Source organism: Mustela lutreola, chromosome 2, assembly GCF_030435805.1.
Source record: "Mustela lutreola isolate mMusLut2 chromosome 2, mMusLut2.pri, whole genome shotgun sequence".
In the NCBI taxonomy this organism is placed as follows: domain Eukaryota; kingdom Metazoa; phylum Chordata; class Mammalia; order Carnivora; family Mustelidae; genus Mustela; species Mustela lutreola.
Window position 1 is genome coordinate 46799284 of NC_081291.1, and position 25747 is coordinate 46825030.

The 25747-nt window shown below is 39.9% G+C and overlaps 1 protein-coding gene across 2 annotated transcripts in view; it reads right to left on the reverse strand.

The window, feature by feature from the left end:
- Window positions 1-3257: 3257 nt before the first annotated feature.
- Window positions 3258-25747, reverse strand: part of SUMF1 (sulfatase modifying factor 1) — a 105979-nt gene continuing 83489 nt past the window's right edge. Inside the window, exons 8-9 of one of the 2 annotated variants that reach the window (XM_059161555.1) lie at window positions 14836-14895; window positions 3258-4366 (exon numbers count right to left, since the gene is read on the reverse strand). In XM_059161555.1, the coding sequence (XP_059017538.1) occupies window positions 4256-4366; window positions 14836-14895 (171 nt within the window). In that variant the 3' untranslated portion in view covers window positions 3258-4255. The remainder of the gene's footprint in view (window positions 4367-14835; window positions 14896-25747) is intronic. The other variant, XM_059161556.1, reaches the window with a different exon arrangement.

Consider the following 25747-nt stretch of genomic DNA (forward strand, 5'->3'; position numbering starts at 1 on the left):
CGGTTAGTATTTGCTGGAAGGAGAGAGGAAGAAATGCGTGCAAACTGTCATGTAAAAAAAACAAAAACAAAAAACAACCCTACCAGTTTCTTTAATTCCTAAAGTCTCAGAAAACACCATATTTCCATGTGTTTTTCAAAATACTCCTTTCACTGTTAGCTACTACATGCAACAATTCCATGTGTAGCTTCAAAACGTGATTTTTGCTGAAGAGGTGATTAGCAAGAGGACTAGAACGCTGAGATTCTCACGGATCCCAGGCCCACTCTCTTATTTTATGTCAACAACAGATTGGTCAGTAAAGAAAATCTGGGAAAATAGTATTTACCAATACACTAGCTTCGAGCCACAACTCCACCAGGCCCCAAATCAGTACTTACTAAAATAACTGGCACCTTCCATTTCTTCGGTGTCACAGTGACAACAGAGAGGCTTTGTACCGCCCCCCCACCCCGCCCAAAAAAAAAGCAGGAGGGAGAAGAGAGGAAGAAAAGAAATGTCTAAACTAATGGAGATCTCTATTTCATTTTAAGCTACAGGCTGAACCACACAAAGTCTGAGGCATCCATGTAATTGGATATTTTCCACAAAGGAAATACCACAGTTGATCACCACCACCATCACTGTCCATCCCCTACCCCTTTCTAATCATGTTTACAGACTTTTTAAGACTTTATTTATTTATTTAGAGAGAGTTTGAAGGGTGCGGGGGAGGAGGGAGGTAAGAGGAGGAGAGGGAGACAGAAACTCTCAAGTGGACACCATGCTGAGTGCGGAGTCTGATGCAGGGCTCAATCTCATGACCCTGACATCATGACTTGAGCTGAAATCAAGAGACGGATGCTTAACTGACTGGGCCATCCGGGCACCCCTAATAATGTTTACAAAGCTTTAAATAAAGAAGACATGACTTTCTTCCCACTCAGCTCATCTGGTAACAGTCCTGAAAACCAATAATGATTGTGCAGGCAGGGGGACCAAAGCCAATTTAAGCACAAATCTCAAATTCCCTCCATCCTTCGATGGGGCAAGAAATAGGGAGTTAGAAGCACAGACCTACTGTACCAGCTCTTTCAAAGCAGACAAACAAACCCCAGATTTTCAGTATTGGTACCAGCACATCACCCACGTGGTCTGTACTGCTACAGTCAATATTTCTGTAGTGAGAATAAGTGGCTGGTAAGCAGACGATGGAAGACAGTAGAATGTGGCAGTCACGTTGGGGCAGGTGCCATTCCAAATCTGTTTTGTGATAGCCAGGGGTAAACTTCCTTGTAGTTTATGAGAAAACTTAGCAATATTTGAAAACTTCAGAAAAAAGCAATTAAAAATCTCATGAGGTGCAAGCAGTGGTCTATTTGGTGGCTATAAGAATTGCCACACCTCCTGGGGCACCTGGCTGGCTCAGTGGGTTAAAGCCTCTGCCTTCAGCTCAGGTCATGATCTCAGGGTCCTGGGATTGAGCCCCGCATCAGGCTCTTTGCTCAGCGGGGAGCCTGCTTCCTCCTCTCTCTGCCTGCCTCTCTGCCTACTTTGATCTCTGTCTGTCAAATAAATAAATAAAGTCTTTAAAAAAAAAGAAAAAGAATTGCCACACCTTCCACCACATTAATTAAGCTCTCTGAAAAGCTGAGAGTGCAGATAAAGATGTTACGAAGACACTGCCCACACCTCTTAAAAGAGGAGCGATGAAGTACACACCCCAGTCAGATTTTGACTTTTAAGATTTACTTATTTAAGAGAGAGAGAGAGGGAGTGAGAGAGAGCAGGGGGAGGGGCACAGGGAGAGGGAGACAATCAGATTCCCTGCTGAGCAGGGAGCCCGACCCCAGAACCCTGAGATCATGAGCTGAGCCTAAACCAAGAGTCCCATGTTCAACTGACTAAGTTCCAGATTTTGACTTCTGAAGGGGCCTCCATGAAAAGCAAATGTCTTTCAGGACTTGTATCTCGGAGAACGAAGTAGGAACCCCAAAGGTGTAAGTCTGCAGAGCTGACTGGCTGGGAGGCTGGCTGTAAGTGCCATTGGAGATTTAAGGTCATAGGATAGTCATTATTTTTGTTAATGCTCTAGTTACAAAATTCTGTAAGTTTCGAGCGCTCTGCCAATCACTCTCTTGTTCCCTTATGTCCCCTATGTTTTGCATGGAGTCTGGCAGAAGGTGAGGTCTTTCCGGACTGCGTGGACCACCTTAAAGCTCAACTTACTCCACTGCCATCTTGCCAGTCTGCTCACATGTCAAGAGGCAACAGTATTCAAGTGTAGCAGTCACGGCTGTCTGGAGTTCCCTGCACTTGTTGTCTGGTAACCTAGAAATGCGGTTCTTAAATGAAAGCTTGTTAGGATTTCATCTTAAATGCTTTCCAATATTATGCTGCTGCTAAAAAAGCAATTCTGAAGACTAAGCCAAAACACACCCCAAAATATTTATGCTATATCACATTCATTAACAAGAGAAGAATCTAAACATACACACTAAGAATATAACCATGTTAAAAAAAAAATACAAGCAGGTGGGAGGTAACAAGTAAAAACAAAAACTGCATTAAGAATAAAATACCTTAGTTTTTACACTTAGCTTTTTCAATTAAGCAAATGAAATTTTTGTTTGTTTTGCCTGGAATTTATTATCAGTTGGTAAAAGTTTGCAGGGAAACATTTTGTATCCACAAAATGACAGATTAACAAATGTAGCTGAACGCCCCAGCAACACCACTGTTTTTTTTTTTTTTTTCCAAGAGAAATATTTTAATGTTAGCAGGCCATGCACAAAAGTAGCAATCAAGTGTTGGCTGAATACTCGTGAATATTATCTGACTTAATTTTTGAACAACCAACATAAAATGAGCCATTTGTTTCAAACGATGTGCTAGAAATGTCTCAGGGGTCTTCAAGGACCAGGGAATCATGCTGGGCTCCTAATGACAGGGGCATCTGGTTAAAAGCCATCGCTCTACAACAAGGTGCTCTCCTACACGTGAAGCAGCTGTCAGGCTTTACCGGGCCACCAACCAAGGTCAACCCCTTGTCTCTGCCTCATCTACTGAGGCACAAAGAAGCAGGGTTATAATAAGGTTCCTGGCCAAATAGGCTGGCTTGCTGGAATAAAAGTTCCCACAAACTGCTCACACATCAAAGTTATCAAGTAGCTAATGGACATGAAAGCTTTATAGCAAATAAAACACATACGCATCACAGACCTTTCCTTAAAACAAAACAACACAGTGGAGAGGAACAAAAGGAGAGTGAAGCCTGCTTGAGCAGATACCAATTTATTCGACATAGTGCATGATTCAGAGCATCTGATATTCCACAATCAACAAGATTTCCTACTTCCCTATTATAAAATACTGGACACCCTGAATAGAGTTCATTCAAGGTTCTTGTTCCTCTTCTCCATCTAGAATTAAACAGGTTTCTGTGTAGTACACATTTCACATTCACCGAAGGCTTTGGGGAGAGGGGGGTGAAGGGCTTCTAACCACCCCCCCAGACCAAAGGCACTTAATGTTAAAAGATAAAGCACGGTAGAGTCACCCCACAGACATTCCTGCGTGTTCAGTGCTGAACTTGAGCACACCACCAGGGGCCCATGTGGGATTCATCCTGACAATGTAAAAGACACCGATTTCCTTGAAAACACAAAGTGCAGTATGAATATAAAGACTCATCACCACCACCTCTTCCACCATCCCATCCTTTTCTCAAAATAATACATAAGGGACCTCTTATTTTACATGATTAGTATCACCCAAGTTCACACATGGAAAAAAATAGCTAAAAAAATCATCTGTCATAAACTCTTACTATGAAACCACAATAGACTCTGATATACGCATAAACTCTGTGAGCTGGAGAAGGCCTCAGAGGTCATGCCGTGCATCCCCTCACTGGACAGAGGAGGTCACCGAGGCTCCGGAAGGTCAAGTGTGGGACCCTGAGGTCTAGCCCCAGTGGCATAGCCAGGGAAGAACACATGCCTTCCAAAGTTTCACTCAGGGTCTCCTCTACCCACATCCCCTTTAAAAGACTCTCCAAAGTAAGCACAGCAATGATCCCCAGAAATGCGCCACACAATAAAGCACGTGGGCTGACGCAGGTCAGCGATTTGGTCTCGCAAAGGGGTTCCTTTGGCCACTGGGCGGGTATGAACCCAGAGTGGGAATTCTTCACTCAAGGCTGTTCAACATTCTGAGGAAAGCCGAGGGCAGGTCAGACACAACATCTTGGATTTGGGAAGGCTCATCTCGGTTCTTAGCCCGTGGTGGGCTGACGGTCAGCAGCACAGCGGAACCCCAGGTTGGAAGCCGAGCTGTCCGGCGTGTTCTGGCTCCGAGCAGCACAGCGGTACCTGTAGCAGTAGGACTGGCCAGAGACAGAGAGAAAGGTGAGTGTTCTCCGATTCATGAAAGGGTCTCAACTGTCAGATTCATGCTATACCCAAGCAGAAGCTCTAGGGAAGGCATGACCACCGGAGACAGCACCCCCCAGCCACACACACAAAACACCCAGTCAGCACATATGTTTTGGAAAGGGCCGCACATTCAGAGTTCACCACATAAAATCCAATGTTCACCTTAGAAACTATGGTGTAAAGATGTTAGTGCCAGCATTATTTAGAACACTAAAGAAAACCCATGTAACAAGCAATGACTACAGAAGTTATGCTCATCCACATGTGAGATTACTAAGCAACCCTTAAACGCCATGTTTTTATGTAATACTTAATGACACAGGAAATTCTCATGATTCACTGTTAAATGAAAAGTCAGAATACAAAACTGTGTGTGGTGTGATCACAAGCTATATAATTACATCTGTCAAAGAAAAAAAGACTGCAGATTCAAAATGCACAATGCAAACAATAGTTATATCTGAGCAATGGAGTTTCAAATTTCCTATGATAAGTATATATTACTTTCCTAATTTGAAAAGTTATTTTTACATTTAGAGTACATGACATTAAACCAAATAATAAAGCTAAGTAGCAATTGAGAAAATATTAATTATGAACAAAATTAAGATATTATTTAATATTCAACAGAGGAGCAAAAATTAAACAGCAAGCCTAGGAAGATAAAGAGTAGAAAAGGCTGTGAAAAACATTTTTTGAAATATGTTAGTTTGAGGGGAGGGCGCCTGGATGGCTCAGTCGGTTAAGCATCTGACTCTCACTCAGGTCATGATCTCAGGGTCCTGGGATCAAGCCCCACATGGGGCTCTTGGCTCAGCGCGGAGTCTACTTCTCCCTTTCCAGCTGTCCCTCCCCTTCTTTATAGACTCTCCCTCAAATAAATAAAATCTTAAAAAAAAAAAAAAAGAAATACATTGCTCTTGGGTTAGCTATAAAGCTATACGTTACTGTATGAGAGATGTTTTATTATCTAGGAGCAGAGAACATATACATACCTGAGCACAAATACACACAGACATTGAGCGCCTAGCACATGCCAGGGATGCGAGGCACTGCAGGTGTCATTTCATTGAATCAGAACAACCCAGATAAATTAAATGGGTTATCCAAGAAGACATAGTTGTTGAGGTAAGTGGAATTTGAGCCCAGCTCTGTCTGGCAGAGCTCTTGCCTCTGTAGCAAAATTCTATACTCCTAGACGGAAAGACAGCACATCTCATGCTTCTTTCCCAACCCCAATACATCTGTCCTGCAGGGACATGTCTACTTGCCCGGGTAAGAAAGCAAGACTCACCACCGGCCCCCGAAGTAGATAGTCAGTGAATAACCACAGATTACTGAATTTACATCAAAACTTGCCATATTCCCAAAACTCTTCTATCCTAGGATGGTACTTTGACACAAAATAACAGAGAATGAGAATAAAGTAGTTACGCACTGTAGCATGAGCATTAATGTTGAGATGACCCAGTGAAACTAAAGTCCCTGTTAAGGCGGCTAAAGAAACTGCACAAAGAATCACGTAGAGTAACTTTGGGACTCATGAAGGAGAGATCCTTTGTGGAGGGGAAAATAGGTCTGTCTGAAAGAGGCTGTTTTTATTTTTTCCTTAATTCTTATTCTTTTTCTCATAGAAGTTGAGTGTTTCTAATCTTCATAGAAATTATCTCTAAAACTGCCACAGAAATTGTCTGTGACAATTTCTATGTCAAAGACATAGTGGTTTGTCTTCTACAGATAGTGAAACAATAGCAACCAATTTTCTCATTTTCCCTGTGGCCAGTGAGGAATATAACATATTATCACTATTCAGGCAGAGGAAGATGAATAAAAAGTAGGCCTGAAATAATGAAAAAACTGATGGTATCTGCTACACGACCGGTGCCTGCCATGCAATGGAAGCCCTAAAATGACTAGAGGTCATCCCATAGGAGGACGCAGCAGCCTCATCCCAGAGGCGCCTGGGTGGTGCAGTCGGTTAAGCATCCAGCTCTTGGTTTCAGGGCAGATCAAGATCTCATGGGTTGGGGGATCCACCCTTACATCAGCCTCCATGCTCAGCAGGGAGTCTGCTTGAGATTCTCGCCCCCTGCCCCTCCTCCAACTCATGTACTCACACATTCTCTCTCAAATAAATAAATCTTAAAAAAAAAGAAAAGAAAAGCAGCAGCAGCAGCAGCAGCAGCCACTTCATCCCACATAGACCCCACTCACCCAGATGCTGTGAAGCAATAGTGCTTTGGTATTTCCAGCCTAGAATGCCAGTGGATAATTCAGGGCCCCATGGTACCAAGTGTGCATAGTGAATTCTACACTGGAGCAAAAATCGAGTTCACGGGCAGGCAAGCATCCAGACATGGACATTCTTGTTCCATAATTGTACCACACATGACAAAAAACAAACAAGCATCTCCTGATTGCCTGCTGTGCACACCCATAGAGGAAGCCTGACTGTGGGCATGGTCCTGTCCCGCTGGACATCACAGGCTGGCTGATGAAACAATGACAACACATCAGACAGCTACAAAACATGCTAGGGTTAAAAGATTCTGAGGTTTTTATTAACTCAGGTGAAGGAATGGTCCCTTGTAGAAGGCCAAAGTCTTTAGGAAAGACTTTGGAAAGACTTAGAGAAGGCAAACCTTGGCCATAGCTGGATTTACAGGATTATGGCAGTGGTCTTCGGACTTGAATCGCCTGAACAGCTTAAGAACCTACTCCTAGGCCACACACCCAAGGATTCTGACTCAGTCAACCTGGTGTGCAGTCCAAGAATTCACATTTCTGACAAGCTTCTAGGTGCTGCTGATGCTATGGGACCCAAGAGCTGCAGTTTGGGTAGAACTCATTTATAGAATTTAGAAAGGAGGAAAGAAGGTATATTAAGTAGAGAAAACAATGAAATCAGAGGCATGAAAATGGAAAAACTCAGGCAAGTTAAGGGGATAGGAAGGCCATAGCCTGATCATGTCAGAGCCCAGTTTATTTATTCATTAAATATTTGAGATGTTACAACATGCTAGATGCTATTCTGGGCATGAGGGATGAAAGGTAGAACAAGACAGAAAATCCACCTGCCATCAGAAAGCTTACATTCAACAGGGATTAGTCAGAGAACAAATAAACTGATAAATTCAAGACTGTTCCTGGGAACGGTCAGCTTGGAAGAAAGTAAAATAGGGAGAAAGGAGTGGGAGTGAGTATGTGGCTACTTTAGACAAGGCAGCCTTGAAAGGCCTCTCTGAGGTGGTGCCAGGTGAGTTGCCCAAAGATTTAGAGAACAGTAATTCCAGGCAAAAGTAATCACTGTACAAAGACAGTAAATGATAAAAAGCAGGAAACATGGGTAGATAAAACAGGATGGTGTTACATTACAGGCAATCTTCTCAACAGAAAGAATTTGGGCTTGATACAAATGGAAATCGTGACAACCATTGTGCTAATTTACTCAGCAGAAAGAGAAAAATCCAAGACTCTTCAGCTATTTAACCTTCGGCAAAGCCTTTCTGAATCTATTCCCCTGTTGATGAAATGGGGCTATTAATGAAATAATGTCAAAATGCTTTATCTCATCTTTACATAAAAAAAGTAAAGCACTGGCTACGTGGAAGTTATTGTAACTGTTACTTTATAATGAACACAACAGGGGCAACTGGGTAGCTCAGTCAGTTAAGCTTCTGTCTTCAGATCAGGTCATGATCTCAAGGTCCTGGGATCAAGCCCCACATGGGGCTCCCTGATCAGTGGGGACTCTGCTTTTCCCCCTCCCTCTGCCCTTCTCCTTGCTTGTGTGCTCTGTCTCTCTGTCAAATAAATAAAAGGAATCTTCAAAAAATATATAATGAACACAACACTCTTAATTATAGAAACTAACGCTGACTGTCTTACTGACATTTTGGGGTTAATCTGCTTCCTCACTAAAACAAAAGCATTAGCCAGCTTCCCCACAGGTCTTAACTAGCTTCTGTTGGAAAGAGAACACTGCCAGTATCTGAATGTGGATTTACAGTTGACCCTTGAACAACATGGGTTCGAACTGCACTAGGTCCATTTACATGCATTTTTTTTTTTTTTTAAAAAAGATACAGTAAAGCACTGTAAAGGTATTTCCTCTTCTCCTTATAATTTTAACATTTTCTTTTCTCTAGCTTACTTTATTATAAGAATACAGTATATAATACATATACAAAATACGTGTTAATCAGCTGTTTACATTATCAATAAGGTTTACAGTATACAGAAGGTTATCAGAAAAGTTTTGGGGGAGTTAAAAGTTTTATGTGGATTTCTAATTGCATGGGGAGGTGGTGCCCCAGCTACTGCAATGTTCAAGGGCTACTTACACACAGAAGTTATTTGCTACATAAATGGGAAAGATGAGGACTATCTCTGGTAACTAAGGCATAGGACTAAGGTCTTTGTTGGATCGCTATTTCTTATGCAACTTATCTCTCAAATTAAATTAAAAAAAGATTTTAAAATAAGATGCTGCTCATATGCCACAACATTCAGGCCATAACAACTCAGAAAAATGGTGCCCGACTGGAGGACCATATTCAGAAGGATTGTGAGGCAGCTGTGACGTAAGACAGTAGGAAAGAGATCCATAACATAAAAAAGATTTTTGCCATAGCCATATTTGAATACCTTGGCACACAGAAAATAATTCCATCTAGGAGGAGAAAAGAAACAAGAATGCACTAATAAATGTGGGCAAAAAACTAAGGACAGTTTACTTAGGAAGCAGGATAAGTGGTTTTTATTGTCATTTTTATGTTTATTATTTACTTTCTGATTTTTACACATTGAATTTTTTTTGGTAAAATAATAAAAGCTTAAAATCAGTGACAACAAAAACAGCTATTACTTTATGAGATCACAGCAGACCCTAAAACCTTCCATTAGCATAAACGACTGTGTAGAACTAAACCTTAAAAAGCAAGTCCCATCATGAGTTAAAAGGTGGGAGGTCAGGACCACCGTAAGAGAGTCAATTCACATCGTCATTCCATTTCAAATGAACTCTTTCACTCAGCAAACACTTATTAATAAGTAGTTCATTTTCAATTCCAATAATGGGCAACTAATAGAACACATAATTAAAAAGGAAAATGGCCTGATTTTAAATGTCCTCATTGCTTTTTCTTTTTTTCCAGCTCTACTTTTAGTACCCAAAATGGTTGCTAATGATGTTAGGTCTTTGAGTGGCTAAAATATGGGTCATTTTACTAATTAAGAACATGGATAGTGGGAAGGACCCATTTTAGCCCTTTTTCATCAAAATGGATAATTACTATATGAAACTGATCTCAATAACTTCACTAAGAAAGTGATCCTGGACTCAGCAACAATCCATTTAAGATAATGACTTACCAGCCTTGGGGCTCTGAAGTCAAGAGGGACAGTGAGATGGTTTTTATGAGATGAAGACTTCCAGGGATAAAGGAAAGTATAGCTCATTGTGAAAAAAATCATTATGTAAAATCACACAGCAGAAGCCGGGGTTCTCAATTTCACATCCATTGCTCTTGCTACTGACACTACATCAACTCCTTTCTTAGTAATCTTGATGTAAAATGGAAGGAAGGTGAGGATTTCCTTCATGTTATAGGTTGGGTTAAAGATCCCACAGGGATTAGTCTAACAGTATTCAAGAACAACAGCTAGTATTTCTTGAGTACTTACTGTATGAAATGTTCTAAGAAATTCACATGTATTGGCTCACTTCATCCTCCCAATAATCATCTGAGGTAAGTATTAGCATTTGCACTGTATACATACAAAAACCTGAGGCACAGAGATGATGCTAACAGTGTGCCTAGGGTCACCTTCTATAGGCAGTGGATCCACGATTACAACTTTTTTGATCCCATTTCAGAGTCTGGGCTCTTAACCCAATGCCATGTTGTCGCCAGTTTTTCTTCCTGTGCTCTCTTCTCATTATTGAAGCTGTACTTGGGATAGACTTTAAACAAGTTACAAGTAACCATCAGAGCTTATGTTAGTCATGCAAGCTAGTCCTGGTCCATGATCAAAAGTTAAGTCACCTTTCAAGCAAGGTGATTCTTTTCAAAATGAATTACATTTTTTCCTTTATATAGATTTCCTTTCTTTTACTGTTTTTACCTATGCTACAAAAATCATTTCAAGGATTCTGCCTCTCTAGTTAGTTCATTAGTTCACTCCTTATTAAAAAAAACAAAACAGGGGCGCCTGGGTGGCTCAGTGGGTTAAAGCCTCTGCCTTCGGCTCAGGTCATGATCCCAGCGTCCTGGGATCGAGCCCAGCATCGGGCTCTCTGCTCTGCGGGGAGCCTGCTTCCTCCTCTCTCTCTGCCTGCCTCTCTACCTAATTGTGATCTCTGTCTGTCAAATAAATAAAATCTTTAAAAAACAAACAAACAAACAAACAAAACAAAACAAAACAAAAACCTGAAATACCAGCCTGATGTTAAATACCTACATCATCTGCAACTAGCTTGATGAAGATCCTAGAGCTAATGTTCTTTTCTGGAAAATCCTATGGATCCCACAGTTTTATTACTCTGCTATTCTTTCTTCTGGAATACTCTCTTCATCACTCTGGGCATGACTAAATGTTTTAATTTAGCAGATTAAGAAAAGCTAAAGATGCATAATATAAGCTCTAAATGAAAACAAAGAGTTTTAGGTAATAAGCCAAAGGACAGAAAATGGAGTGATAAAAGATGCTTAACTAAAGAAGTGAGAGAAAAGGAAACAAAGAACAGATGAGACAAAAACGACTACAAATATCAAGATGTCAAATTTAAACTCAGCAATATCAACAACCACATTAAGTGTATATGGTACAAACAGCCAATGGAAAGGCAGCGATTATGCCAATAAATTCAACAACTCAGTTGAAATGAACAAATTCCTTAAAAGACACAAACTCCCAGAGCTTAATCAAGAAGAAAGAGATATTTGCATAACCCTGTTAACTAAATTAAACTTATGGTTACCACTCTACTCCTAAATGGTTTCCTTGGGAGAATTCTACCAAGCATTTAAGTAAGAAATACTGCTAATTCTACATGAACTGTTCCAGAAAATTCAAGAGGAGGGAATATTTCCCAATTCAATATCTAAACACAGCAATACAATGATACCAAAACTAGATAAGAAAACAACAGACCAATATCCATCATGAGTGTATATGCAAAAATGCTCAATATTTTAACAAACTGAATCCAAAACATATAAAAAGGTTAATACATAATAACTAAACAAGCACAGTCTTGGAAGGCAAAAATGGTTTAACATTTGAAAACTGAAAATCTATGAGTGTAATTTACCATATTGAAAGACTGAAAAAGAAAAACCATACAGGGACGCCTGGGTGGCTCAGTTGGTTAAGCGGCTGCCTTCGGCTCAGGTCGTGATCCCAGTGTCCTGGGATCGAGTCCCACATCGGGCTCCTTGCTCGGCAGGGAGCCTGCTTCTCCCTCTGACTCTGCCTGCCACTCTGTCTGCCTGTGCTTGCTCTCCCTCTCTCTCTCTCGGACAAATAAATAAATAAAATCTTAAAAAAAAAAAAAAAAAAAAAAAAAAAAAGTTTAAAAAAAAAAAAAAAATAAAAAAAAAGAAAAACCATACAAACATCTCAACAGCTGCAGAAAAGGCATCCAGCAAATTTACATCCATTTCTGATAAAAATCACAAAAAGCTAGGAATAGAAGGAAACTTCCTTGGACTTACAAAGAACATCTCCAAGAACACTACAGCTAATATACCTGATTTTTAAAAAATGTTTAACCCCTTATGATCAAAAATGAGGTAAGAATGTCTGTTCTTACCATTCATATTCAATACTATATTAGACATTCTAGCCAATGCAACAGAGCAAGAAAAAGTAGTTAAAAATATTTTAAAGGAAGTAGAATTGTCTATATTCACAGATGCTATAACCACCAATGTAGAAAACCCAAAAGAAGTTACAAAAACATTACTAGTATAGCTGAATTTACAAAGATCACAGAACACAAGATAAGCCAATTAGATCATGTAAATGTATTTATTAATAACATATATTAGGTTAAAAGATATTTTAAAAGAATAAGCTGGGAAGCTTATGAAAATACAGATTCAAAATAAGCAAAAAATATGAAATGTTAAGGTAAACACGTTCATATGCACAACAATGGAATACTTTTAGTGTTCATGCTTAAAATGTTTTTTATAAGCATCATTTTCTCTATTTTCTTGAGGAAAACTCTTCTGGTCCTCAAATCTTACAGAGTAGGGGCACCTGGGTGGCTCAGTGGGTTAAGCTGCTGCCTTCGGCTCAGGTCATGGTCTCGGGGTCCCAGGATCGAGTCCCGCATCGGGCTCTCTGCTCAGCGGGGAGCCTGCTTCCTACTCTCTCTCTCTCTGCCTGCCTCTCTGCCTACTTGTGATCTCTCTCTGTCAAATAAATAAATAAAATCTTTAAAAAAAAATAAAAAATAATCTTACAGAGTAAATGGATTCTCAATTTTTTTTTAAAGATTTTATTTATTTATTTGACAGAGAGAGAAATTACAAGTAGGCAGAGAGGCAGGCATAGAGAGAGAGAGAGGGAGAAACAGGCTCCCCGCTGAGCAGAGAGGCCAATGCGGGGCTCGATCCCAGGACCCTGAGATCATGACCTGAGCTGAAGGCAGATGCTTAACCCACTGAGCCACCCAGGCGCCCCTGGATTCTCAATTTTTAAAAGTGTCATATGTCAGAAACACAACTGGTGGTAATTAAAGTTGTGATATACTATTCTGCAAAAAGAAATTTACCTGTTTTTCATGGAAGTCTACTTCCCTAGCAAAAGTCTATTTCCCTAGCTAAAGACTGATATGTATGTGAACATTTAAAAGTGCTGGGATGGGACACCTGGATGGCTTAGTCATTAAGCGTCTGCCTGGTCCTGGGATCGAGGCCCACATCAGACTCCCTGCTCGTGGGAGGCCTGCTTCTCCCTCTCTCACTCCCCCTGCTTGTGTTCCTTCTCTCTCTGTCAAATAAATAAAAAAAATCTTAAAAAAAAAAAAAAACTTTAAAAGTACCAGGATGACCTAGGGCAATGCTTTTAATTTCAAATTAAAATTAGAATTGTAAAGATAAATTTGCCTACATCTTATCATAAATGTGGATGTAAAGCATAAAGTAAACTCAAATATAAACTTCCACTTAAATAACGGGATTTAAAAATTTATTTTTTTTATTTCTTTAAAAAATATTTTATTTATTTATTTGACAGACAGAGATCACACGTAGGCAGAGAGGCAGGCAGAGAGGGAGAGGAGGAAGCAGGCTCCCCGCCAGGCAGAGAGCTCGACATGGGGCTCGATCCCAGGACCCTGGGATCATGACCCGAGCCGAAGGCAGAGGCTTTAACCCACTGAGCCACCCAGGCACCCCGGGATTGAAATTTTTAAGAAATACAGAAGACACACACGTTCTCTACAAAGATTCTCTTTAGACCAGTGGTTTCCAATTTTTGCAGTATATTTTCATCCCCGAGACCCTTAATATCCTGATGCCCAGGCCATACTCCAGAGAAATCAAAATGAGATGAGGGGAGAATAGGCACTGGTCTTTTATACAGATCCCAGATGATTCTAATGTGCAATAAAGTTTGAAAACCACTGTCTTAATGTAAAATTTGATAACACACCCACTGTCAAATTAGTCACTTAATTTGAAGCTCCTATAGGTTGTTTTAAGTCTCTAACTGCCTGGTCTAACTGAATTACCATGGAAAACTTCTCGTAATAACCATCTGCAAAATGCCATCTTTGCATAGGGATAGAAAGAAGCTGAAGTGTTAAAGATACTAAAAATACATGATTTAAAGAAAAAAGGGAGAGGTGGTACTCAATTTCCAAACTCCTCAAAAATTTTACTCATGAAACACCAACTCACACTGATTACCCAAGAACAACCAGTTCTGACACTGAAATCAACCCAAAGAGCAGACACACTTTGAGACTGATGCTTATTTCATAAACCACATACATTATACCTAGAACATTCGTGATGTTTCCATCCTAGTATACCGTAATCCACCCTCCTCTTCCAACTCTCATCTTAACCTCAACAGAGGAGCCGAAATTTACAGAAATCTCAAATAAATGAAGGGTGTACTTCCAGACAGACATGCTGGAAAGAGTACACAGCCACCCTGGTTTATGGGACAACAAAGGTCTCTCAAAGGGTCAAGATTTAACAGATGAAAATTGGTTAACAAGAGATCATTCGCAACCTCTGCTTCTTTTCCCCATGCCCCATATCCAAATCTGAAAAGATGTCTTTTGTTTTGTTTTGTTTTGCTTTGTTTTACTTTGATGAGGGTAGGTATGTATTAGCAGAAGTGAATGAGGGGTATTTTAGGGCTAATGTTTACACTGGAGTTTAATGACTTGACTTACCTTATGGCACATGTAGGATCCACCTTTCTTTACCCGGTCTTTTCCAGAAGGGGGGCCTTTCTGTGGATGAAGAGGATGCATCAGTCCAGAAAGCACAGATGTTCCTCATCAATTGGCAGAGAGTTCATTTTAGTCCAACTAGTTCTTTCATATCTGCCTTTACTCTCTCCATGTTTTTCTGCCCCTGGGCCCTGAATCTGCACCCGTACACCCTTCCAAATGCCCACCTCTCCAAATCTTACCCAGGCTATATACGGTCCGCCTCAGGTTTCCACTTTGGTGAAATCTTTCAGACTACAGCAACAATCCCCCTTCTAAACCTGGTAATAGCATTTCTCACCTAGATGACTAATAAGCGGCTTGGCAGCACTCTGATATCACCTTCTCACACTGATAAGCAAGTTTATGCTGCATAACAACTGGCTTGTTTAAGTGGACTGGCTCACCTTCTGAATTATGTTTTTGTAATCCCACTGTGCAGCACCTATTCAACCCTTTGTTGACTGAAGGATTTTGCTTTCTATCTTTAAAAAAAATGGGGGTCAGGTTGATGGAGGTATAATTTACATACAATGAACTTTAATCTTTTTAATGCTTTGTAAATGCACACATTTGATGAGTTTTGACAAATGTATAGGCCTGTAACCACTACCACAATCAAGATACAGAATACAGTTCATCCTTTTCAAAACAAGTTACATAGTGCTGCTATGAACCAAGCGTGGATGCGAATATTAACCCATGTAATCTCCATAACTTCCTTTTTTTTCTTTAAGAATTTATTTTACTTTTAAGATTTTATTTATTTATTTGACAGACAGAGAACACAAGTAGGCAGAGAGGCAGGCAGAGAGAGGTGGGGAAGCAGGCTCCCTGCTGAGCAGAAAGCCCGATGCGGGGCTTGATCCCAGGACCCTGGGATCATGACCTGAGCCGAAAGAAGAAGCTTTCACCCACTGAGCCACCCAGGCGCTCCTAACATTTTATTTTTAAGTAATCTCTACATCCAGCATGTGGCCTGAACTCACAACCCCGAGGTCAAGAGTCACGTGCTCCACCCACTGAGACAGCCAGGCACCCCTCTCCATTCCAATTTCTGAGGTAAGATAAGCAAGTGGCAGAATAAGGATTCACACCCAGGCAGTCTGGCTCCAGTCCATTATGCTACCCATTTAGAGACCAGGAATGTAGAAAATTGGGCAATGCCGACAAGGGGACCAGAAGCAACTGTGGCTACCACCATAACGGAAACTGAAGCCTGAAACAGGCAGCCAAGATGCAAGACTCTTTTTTCTAGGGAGGGCTTTTGATAAAAGTGTACTGGAAATGAACATCCTAAAACTTTAGTTACCAGCATAAGGGCCTCAACATCAGATGAGTCATGCAAAGAACATCTGAAGTACCAATAGCCTCCTACAAACCAGAACCACATATGGCAAGTTTGGGGGCTTACAAGGACCTTTTTTTTTTTTTTTTTTTTTGCTTTTCCTTTGTTAGGCAAAAAGTCAATTAATCATGCAGCTGCCTGCTTTTTGTCTCCTGAAAATGAGACAAGTTCGAACAATGACGCCTATCTTAGTTTTCTTTTTCTTGTCAACTACCTAGAGTCAAGGGCTCAGACTAAGTGGCAGAGCCATGTTTTCTCCAAGCCTGGCGAACACACTGACCTGCAAATGTCAACTATGTGGGCAGAAGCTCATGCTTTCTAAGCACTTCCAGGTCTTTAGAAATGGTCACAGGCCACGCCACTGACTATTCTTCATTCCATGGCAGGGCCCCCGTATTTCCATGGCCTTAAATGCTTAATGCTATGCTAATAAACTTTCAGTGGTTAGAGATGGGCAAACTATAAGTGAGAAAAGCTACCTGCGGGAATAATGACGGCCAGCGCAGCCTTCTTCCCAGGTGTGTCTGGAACCTGGCAGACACTGCATTACAATCTTCTCTATTATTGTAGAGAAGTCTGGAGCTGAAAGGAACACACTGCTGTCTGTGGAGCTACCCTACATAATGGCCACTGTCTCCTACCCGAACTTTCTCGCTGAGGAGGTTTTGCCGCACACTCACTGCTTCCTTCAAGTGGCTCTCGGTGTGCTGGGTTACAATGACCCAAATGACAGCTTAAACTCTGACCAGAGTATCTGATATCATGCAAGATTAAATTGTTTTGTTAGGTTACATCTAAGGACAAAAAGGAGCAGACTTGCCAATAAGAATGAGTGAGAACAAAATCAGTCCCTTTCATCACCATCTCCAAGGAAGTGAGCCTGCAGTCAATAAATACGACAGCCATCAAAGGGACATGACCACTAATAAGAGTCATCCTGTATCAACATAACTACAGCAATGAATGCCGGCCTCAACTGAGGTGACTGCTCAGATGATTCTTGTAAATAAAACTGTTTTTGCCAAAAAACAACACAATGTAGGATCAGCTCTGACTGTTTGAAATGCTTACCACTTTGCAAAACCAACCAACCAAAACCAAAACAAAACCAAAAAAACAAACCCAAAACACAGAAAAATTACTAGGGAGGGTGTAGCAGTTTGAATAGTGTCCCCCCAGAATTGTCACTCACTTAGGGCCTCAGAATGTGAACTTATTTAGAAACAGGGACTTTGGAGATTGGTAATTTTCATAATTTAGGGTAAGGTCGTACAATATCATGATGAGCCCTAAATGCAATGACTGGCGCCCTTGTCACAGGAGGAGAGGACACAAAGAGACACCTAGAGGAGGCCATGTGAGGATGGAGGCAGAGACTGGTGTGACACAGCTACCAGGCGAGGGTTCCCAGGACCCGCCAGAAGTTGGGTTCTCCCCTAGAGATGCAAGTGGGAGGATGGTCCTTTTGGAACCTTGATTTCAGCCTTGACTCCAGAATTGTGAGAATAAATGTCTGTTGTTTCAACCACCAAGTGTGTAGTGATTTATTACAGTAGCCCTAGGACACCAGTACAAAGAGGAAATGTCCTCCTTTCTATTTGATAAAGAAAGGATCGATACATCAATATTTAAATTGTCTCTCATGATCAAGTTTGTGAATGCAGGTTAATAAGACCACTTAGGAAACTACCAACACTAGTGTCTGAGTGCCTCGTATTTCTGCCTCTTACCCTCACAAGAATAGAGGCTGCAGTGTCCCATCACTTCTACTGCCTACATTAAGAATCTAAGTAAAAAACCACACACAGGGATTCCACCCAGAAACTGACAAGGACCCAAGTGACTGTTAACTCCCAAGGGACTATCACCCAGACCTGCTCTCCTCCCAGATACCAAAATTTTAACGCCTCTAATGCTTGCAAAGAACAGAAAAAAACAAACAAACAAAATATGCAAGTTTCTAAATGTCTGCCCCAATAATCTCAAAAGGCCAGGAAGCAGCTAAGGATCTCAGGAAAAGAGATAAAGAAGCAGTGCTCTGAGTGTTAGTGCAGGGAAATACACCCCCATTTAAAACACCTGGAAAGGCATAAAAGTTGTCAACAATGAAAAACCCACACAAGACACCACAGAACCCTCATCAGTAAGACTGACTTGTTGGATGAGAAATAAGTCCGCAGGAAGGACGGTGGCCAGCCTGTTCAAAGCTCCAAGGATATATTTCACAGGAGCATTAACAATAACATTTTGTGTAGTCAAGAGAGATACTACCCTTCCTCTCCTTTGCACACCCAACATGATGACAAGGAAAGCAACAGAAGGGAGAGAAAATCTGACTCTTCCTCAGTCAGCAAAAAGTAAAAAAGCACTGCTGTTAAACATATTGCTTGATAACATTCCACAGTGTGGAATACTACATGGCTGTTAAAAAGAATGAGGTACATTGAAGAAAATATAAGGCACTTCTGTCAGAATATACTGCACTATCATTTTTGCTTAGATAATAATATGGAATCAAGCATTTATTCTGCTTTTCTTATACACTGTGTCCCAGTGGGGAGTTAGTTACCTGGAACGAGCGGCTGGCCCTGGGGAACAGGAGGGCGCCACAAGGGCTGCTCCTCACGGGTAATGCACTCATCCGATTTTCTTTCTCATTCTATTTGATGCACTGTTTGATTTACCTCGGGGCTTGCCTTGTGACCCAGGGATTATTTAGCAGTGTGCTGTTAGTTTCCAAGTGTTCAGAGACTTTCCTATTTTGTTTCTATTCTTGATTTCTAGTATGATTCCATTGTGGTTGGAGAGCATACTGTGTACAACTATAACTTTTAAAAATGTACTGAGGTTTATTTAATGGCCTCAGATATGTTCTCCTTTGGTACACATTCCATGAGTTCTCGAAGGGATATTCTGCTGCTGTTGGAACAGGACCTGATTAGGTCCTGTTCATTGGTGGTATCATGGAGTTCTCTTAGATCCTTACTGATTGTCTATGTAATTATACTTTCAATTGTTGATAAAGAGGTGTGAAAGTTTCCAACTACAATTGTGGATTGGTCTATTTCTCCTTTGAATTCTTTGTTAAATTAGTTTTTGCTTCACATGTCTCAGCTGTATTCATTGGTGCATGCATATTTAGTATTAATATGTCCGTTTGTTGGATTACCCATTCTATCATTACAGAATGTCCTTTGCTGACTCTGGCAAATTGCTTTGCTTTGAGGTCTACTTTAATATGTGATATTAATACAGCCATGCCTGCTTTCTTTTGATTAATGTTCGTACATCTCTTTTCCCATCATTTTGTTTTCAATCCTCTTATTTCATTATATTTGAAATGAGTATATTTTGTAGACTGTCTATAGTTAGGTTTTATTTTCAATTTACATGGCCAATCTAACTTTTAATTGATATACTTAGAGCATGTGCTTTTAATGAAATCATTGGTAAGTTGGGACTTAAGTCTGTCATTTTCTTGTTTTCTGTCTATTCTCTTTGATTTTGTTTCTGTTTGCTTTTTTCTCCCTTCCTGGGGATTACCCAAACATTTTTGTTAAGAAATCCATTTTTATTTACCTATAGAGTCTGAAGTTTACACATATATATATATGTATGTATATTCCCACAGTTTTATACAGAGATCACAGTTTTTTATATATAGATCACAGATTTATATGTAGATCAAAGTTTATATATTCTCACCTATATCTATATTATATATAGATATATAATATAGAAACATTAATATATATAACTGTGATGATAAAACATCAGAGTCTACTGGTGTTATTTTACCAGTTCTAACATGGTACAGAACACTTATCTCCTTTTATATACCTTAAGGCTCCCAGGTTTATAATGTAATTGGAGGAAAGACATCCTCTAAATATATTTAGAAACACATCAGACAATGTTATAATTTCTGCTTCAACCATCAAACAAAATTTTTTAAAAATTGAGAGATTACATTTAAAGATATCATGCCGTTTCTTCTAGCCTTTATTAGTGTCCACTGTCATTCATACTGGTTTTTTCTCTATAGCCAAGATGTTCTTTTCTCTGCCTTCTTTTAAGATTTGTCTGTCTTTTATTTGCAGAAGTTTAATTATGATGTCTTGGTATGGATTTCAATGGGACAGTGCTGTCTGGGGTTCACTTAACCTCTTGAAGTTATAGGATTAAGTCTTTCTCCAAATCTGGGACTGGTCAGCCATTACTCCTTTGGGTATCCCCTTAGGACATCCCCCTTCTCTCCTCCTCCAGGACTCCCAGAACACAAATGTTATAGTCAGATGGGTCCCTGAGGCTCTATTCATTCATTCATTTATTTTCTATTTTTTCCTCTGTTGTTCACATGGGATCATTTCTTTTGTTCTAGTTTCCAGTTCACTGATTTGTTGTTGTTGTTCAGTCCTTTCCATTCTACTTTTGAGCCCATTCCCAAAGCATTTATTTTAGTTATTCTATTTTTCATTTGGTTCTCATCTATATCTCATTTCTTTTCTGAAACTTCCTTTTTTTTTTTAATTTGTTTCAAACATATTCATAACTGCTGGCTGGAGAATCTTTATCATAGCTGCATTAAAATCTTAGGTGGATAATTCTAATACAATACCTCCGTCATCTCAGTGTTAGCATCCATTGTTCCTTTCATTTTGTTTGCTAACTTCCTGGTTCTTGGTATGATAAGTGATCATTCAATTGAAACCTGAATACATTTTTATTATGTTACAAGACTCTGGATCTCATTTAACCCTGTTTTAGCTGGCTTTCTGTGACCTCGAAGGCAGGGGAAGAGAGGGAGCTATCTTCTTACCAGGTGAAAGCAGTAATCCAGGTTCCCCACTTGGCCTCCCCTGACACCTCAGGAGGGACTCTTGTTACTTGCTCCTGCATGGAGGTGAGAGCTCTGGCTCCCCACACAGACTCCACTTACACCCCTGCTGTCATAACTGCTTAGCAGTGATGAAAGGCCTTGCTCCCTACTTTACCTTCTCTGCTACCACCCTGGCAGGGGTATTATGGCACCTCAAACACAGCTTCATGAGGGTACAAATCTAGGCTCCCCACTTGGCCTTTGCAGGCTTAGTTGAGGACATAGTTTTTTCAGCACTTGGGATATATCAGTCTAGCATCTTCTGGCTTCCATTGTTTCTGATGAGAAATCAACCATAATCACATTATTGTTGCCCATGTGTGATAAGATGTTTTTCTCTGTTTCTCAACAGTATGACTACGAATTGTCTTGGTGTGTTCTTCTATTTATCCTATTTGAAGTTATTTGAACTTTTTAGATGTCTGTAGATAACTTTCATTAAATCTGGTATTTAAATAATTTCTTCAAAAATGGTTTCCCCTTGGGGTGCCTGGGTGACTCAATCAGTTAAGTGTTTGACTCCTTGATCTCAGCTCAGGTCTTATTGATTTGACTTCAAGTTCACTGATTCCTTCTTCTATTTCTAATCTATTGAGTTATCTGGGGGAATTTTTTCTTTTTTTTTTTTTTAAGATTTATTTTATTTATTTATTTGACAGAGAAGAGAGACCAAAAGTAGGCAGAGAGGCAGGCAGAGAGAGAAGGGGAAGCAGGCTCCTTGCTGAGCAGAGACCCCCAATGTGGGGCTCAATCCCAGGACCCTGAGATCATGACCTGAGCCGAAGGCAGAGGCTTAAGCCACTGAGCCACCCAGGCACCCCAATCTGGGGGAATCTTATTTCACTTGTTATATCTTTCACTTCTAGAAGTTTCACTTGATTCTTTTTTTATCATTTTAATCTGTTTATTAGGATTCTCTGTTGACAGACATCATATTTCCTACTATTTCTTTGAATATATTTTCCTTTATTTCTTTAAATATAACAGCTGTTTTAAAGTCTTTGTTAAATCCAACACGTGGACGTACTCAGAGTCAGTTTCTGTTTAACTAATCTTTTTCCTTGTATGGGTCACACTTTATTTCATTTGCATGTTTAATCCTTTTTAGGTGAAAAATAGACATTTAACTTATTTGCTCACATATGCACACAGCTAGTTGCTCTACATTTGATTGGCAAGTGTTAACAGATGCTGAAGCTGAGTTATGGGTACATTCTCTCTGCTCTACTTATTACCATTTCCATAATAAAGTCCTTAAAAAAACCCATATATTCATATATGCTAACATATACATAGACTCCCTTTATAAAGAGAGTCATTAAAGAACTATTAATGTTGCCTGAGAGGAAAGAAGCATTTGGGACACAAGGATAGAAGTTGTATAACTTCTGAAATCCACATTCACAAATTATTCATTTTTTAATGAGAAAAAAAGGGGGGGAACATTTAGTACAATAATAAATAAGATGCTCTGGCAGGTATTGGTTCCATTTCACTGACAGAGATAACACTGATTATTAAAGCCTAAAAGTACCTTTTATTTTGTATCCACCATCTCCTCATTATAATCAATTTTTAATACTAAATAGCACAATACATTTTTTAAAGCAGGACTAAGAGTTAGCCTCTGAAAAAGGCTTACACACCTTATCAGAGCCTTTCCTTTTTACAATCATCATCCTTTTAGGAACCAAGTGAGTTAGGTACCGCTCCCATGGTATTCAGATGCTAGCTGACTGTTAGTTAGCCTTTCAACTATTGTCAGAGTGTGGGCACATTTGGAAAGACCTTTCAGTTTAAAACTAACAAGCCTCTTCTTTTTAACACTGAAGGTAATCAGAGCTGAGCAGAAAAGTTGGGAGCAGTGGATTTACTCTTGGCTGGCAAAATCTACATTGTTCAAAATCAGAAAACGCTTTTGAGATCATCTAGTTCCGAAGCTCCCTGTCTGAGCCCTTTGGAACTGAGAAAACAGAAATGGGATCTCTTGATCAAGTCAAGATTTCAAGAAGACTCTTTTAGAGACCTCATAAAATTATCAATGAAAAAACTGGTCTGGATAACCCAAAGAGGTATTTTTTAAGGCTCTCTCTCTTTCTGGTCTTACCAGCACTATCAACATTATTTCGCATCACCACCCCCCAGAACAATGAGGTTCTCATGTTCCCTGAAATGACACTAGATTCTTTTTGCAGAATATGCCATTAAACTTCTATTTATCTTGTAAGATCCACCTCAAGTATTATCTCTTAATGAAGAGCATTAGATATGCAGTCAGACAACCTGCCTGGGTCTAAGTCACAGCTCTGACCTTGACTGTGAAACTAGTTTAAGTCTGGTAAGGCAACCCTTCTACATCCCAGGTTCTTCCCCAGCAAAATGGAGATGATAGAGATGATAACAGTATCTATTTCATTGAATTGATGTGGGGATTAAATAAGATAATGCACAAAAAGTACTTAGCAAGTAATAAATGACAAATGTGCAGTTGTTGTTATAACTATTATACAATATTAGTTCATGACTAATTCAGGTTTCTCAAAAGTACCCATAAACTTAATAATCCAGGGGGGAATGTAATTTCTAAAGAAATTCCAAAATCAAGGAGATCATTTGATCCAATTTTTCAAAGGTCAAACCCCCAAAGGGAGTCCAACTTCTAATAAAATAGCTGACATGTTAATAACCATGTAGAAGGAAAACAGACGATCCTATTTTACAATGAGATTTGCACAGCGAGTCACTGTGTGCAGAAGTCACCGCAGCATTACACTCAGCAGAATGTGAACACTTTCAAATGGTAAAACCAACACAAAAACATTTTGGGAGCCACAGAAAGAGTGGAGTGAACCTCACCTCAAAAAGTATTTAAAATTAGCTTTTGAAAACGTGATTTGCCTCTGCACTACTTTCTCTCCCCCTGCCTGGTCCAAAAGATACTATAAATACCTGAGTAGAAAACTGAAATTCATTATTTTCAATTTGACAACAGCAGCTAGCCTGTACTTAATATCATTCCTGAGAAGACCCAGTAACACTAAATATCTTAAAGTGCTTTATATACTGTGTTTTTGTCTGCAGATTAAATGCTGCTTCAAACCAACTAATGATACTAATGACAGCTTTGAAAAAGCAATGGACATCCAGTGAAGGAATGAATCAGAAAAGGTCATACATAACTACTCCTCAGTGAGTCTCCTCCATTTTACCATACTCTCCCCCTGTGCTCATGCTAGACTCCTCAGGAGTAATTCTGGATTCCTAGCTCTCCCTAAACCCCACCCCCAGCTGATCTGATTAGCTCTATCTCCAAAGCAGGTCTCTAACTGATATTAGCCATCATCTCCATGGTAACCAGTCTGGTCCCAACCACCATTTCTCACCTGGACCACTACAATGGCCTCATAATGGGTCTTGCAGTTTCCTACATGGTATCTAATTAGAGCAAAATAATATTGGTAGAATAGGGGCGCTTGGGTGGCTCAGCTGGCTAACTGGCTGCCTTCAGCTCAGGTCATGATCCCATCCTGGGACTGAGACCCTTATTGGGCTTCTAGCTCAGCAGAGAGTCTGCTTCTTCCTCTCCCTCTGTTTGCTGCTCTGTCTACTTGTGCTCTCTCTGTATCTCTCTGTCAAATTAATAAATAAAATCTTAAAAAAAATAATATTGGTAGAATTGATAAAAGACTATGCCATGGTGAAAGAAACTGGACCAAAAAGAGTATGTACTTTATTATCCCATTCACCTAAAACTCTAAAAAATACAAACTAATATGCAGAGACAGAAAGCAGATAATTGCTTGGGCAGGGGAGGCAGAGAGGGGCAGGATGAAGGGATTACCAAGGCACACAAGGAAACTTCTGGGTGATGGATATGTTCATTGTCTAGACTGGTGATATCATGGATATATGTGTGGCACATACTTTCTGATCTGTGTTTGTGTACACACATACACACGGATGTATAAACTTATCAACTGGTACATTTTAGCTTTGTGCAATTTATGCCAATTGGACTACAGTAAAACTGTTCTTTAAAAATAAAAACAAACCAAATTATATTCCTAATATAAAGTGTGGGATTTCTTCAAATGATCCAGAAAAAGAGGGGAGCAAGGATTAGTGCGTGGAAATACAGGTGAAACAATATTAGACATGAACTGAAAATTATTAAAACTAGGAACTAAGGACATGGGGGTATCATATACTAGTCTCTTAACTTTTGCATATTTGAAATTTTCTATGATAAAAACTCTTTTTAAAAAGATTATATTTATTTATTCGAGAGAGATCACAAGTAGGCAGAGAGGCAGGCAGAGAGAGATGGAGGAAGCAGGCTCCCAGGTGAACAGAGAGCCTGATGCGAGGCCTGAGATCATGACCTGAGCCGAAGGTAGAGGCTTTAACCCACTGAGCCACCCAGGCACCTCAATAAAAACAACTTTTAAGTTAAAGGAGAGAAAATTATAAACCAGGATAAACTAAAAGAAGAAAAATACTACGTCTTACAGAGCCTCAGATTGCTAGGAGTCCAAGACTTCCTTAGAAGTTTAAGCACAGGCAAATGTGGAGTTTAAAAGCACAGATTTTAGGGGCACCTGGATGGCTCAGTGGGTTAAGCCTCTGGCTTTGGCTTAGGTCATGAT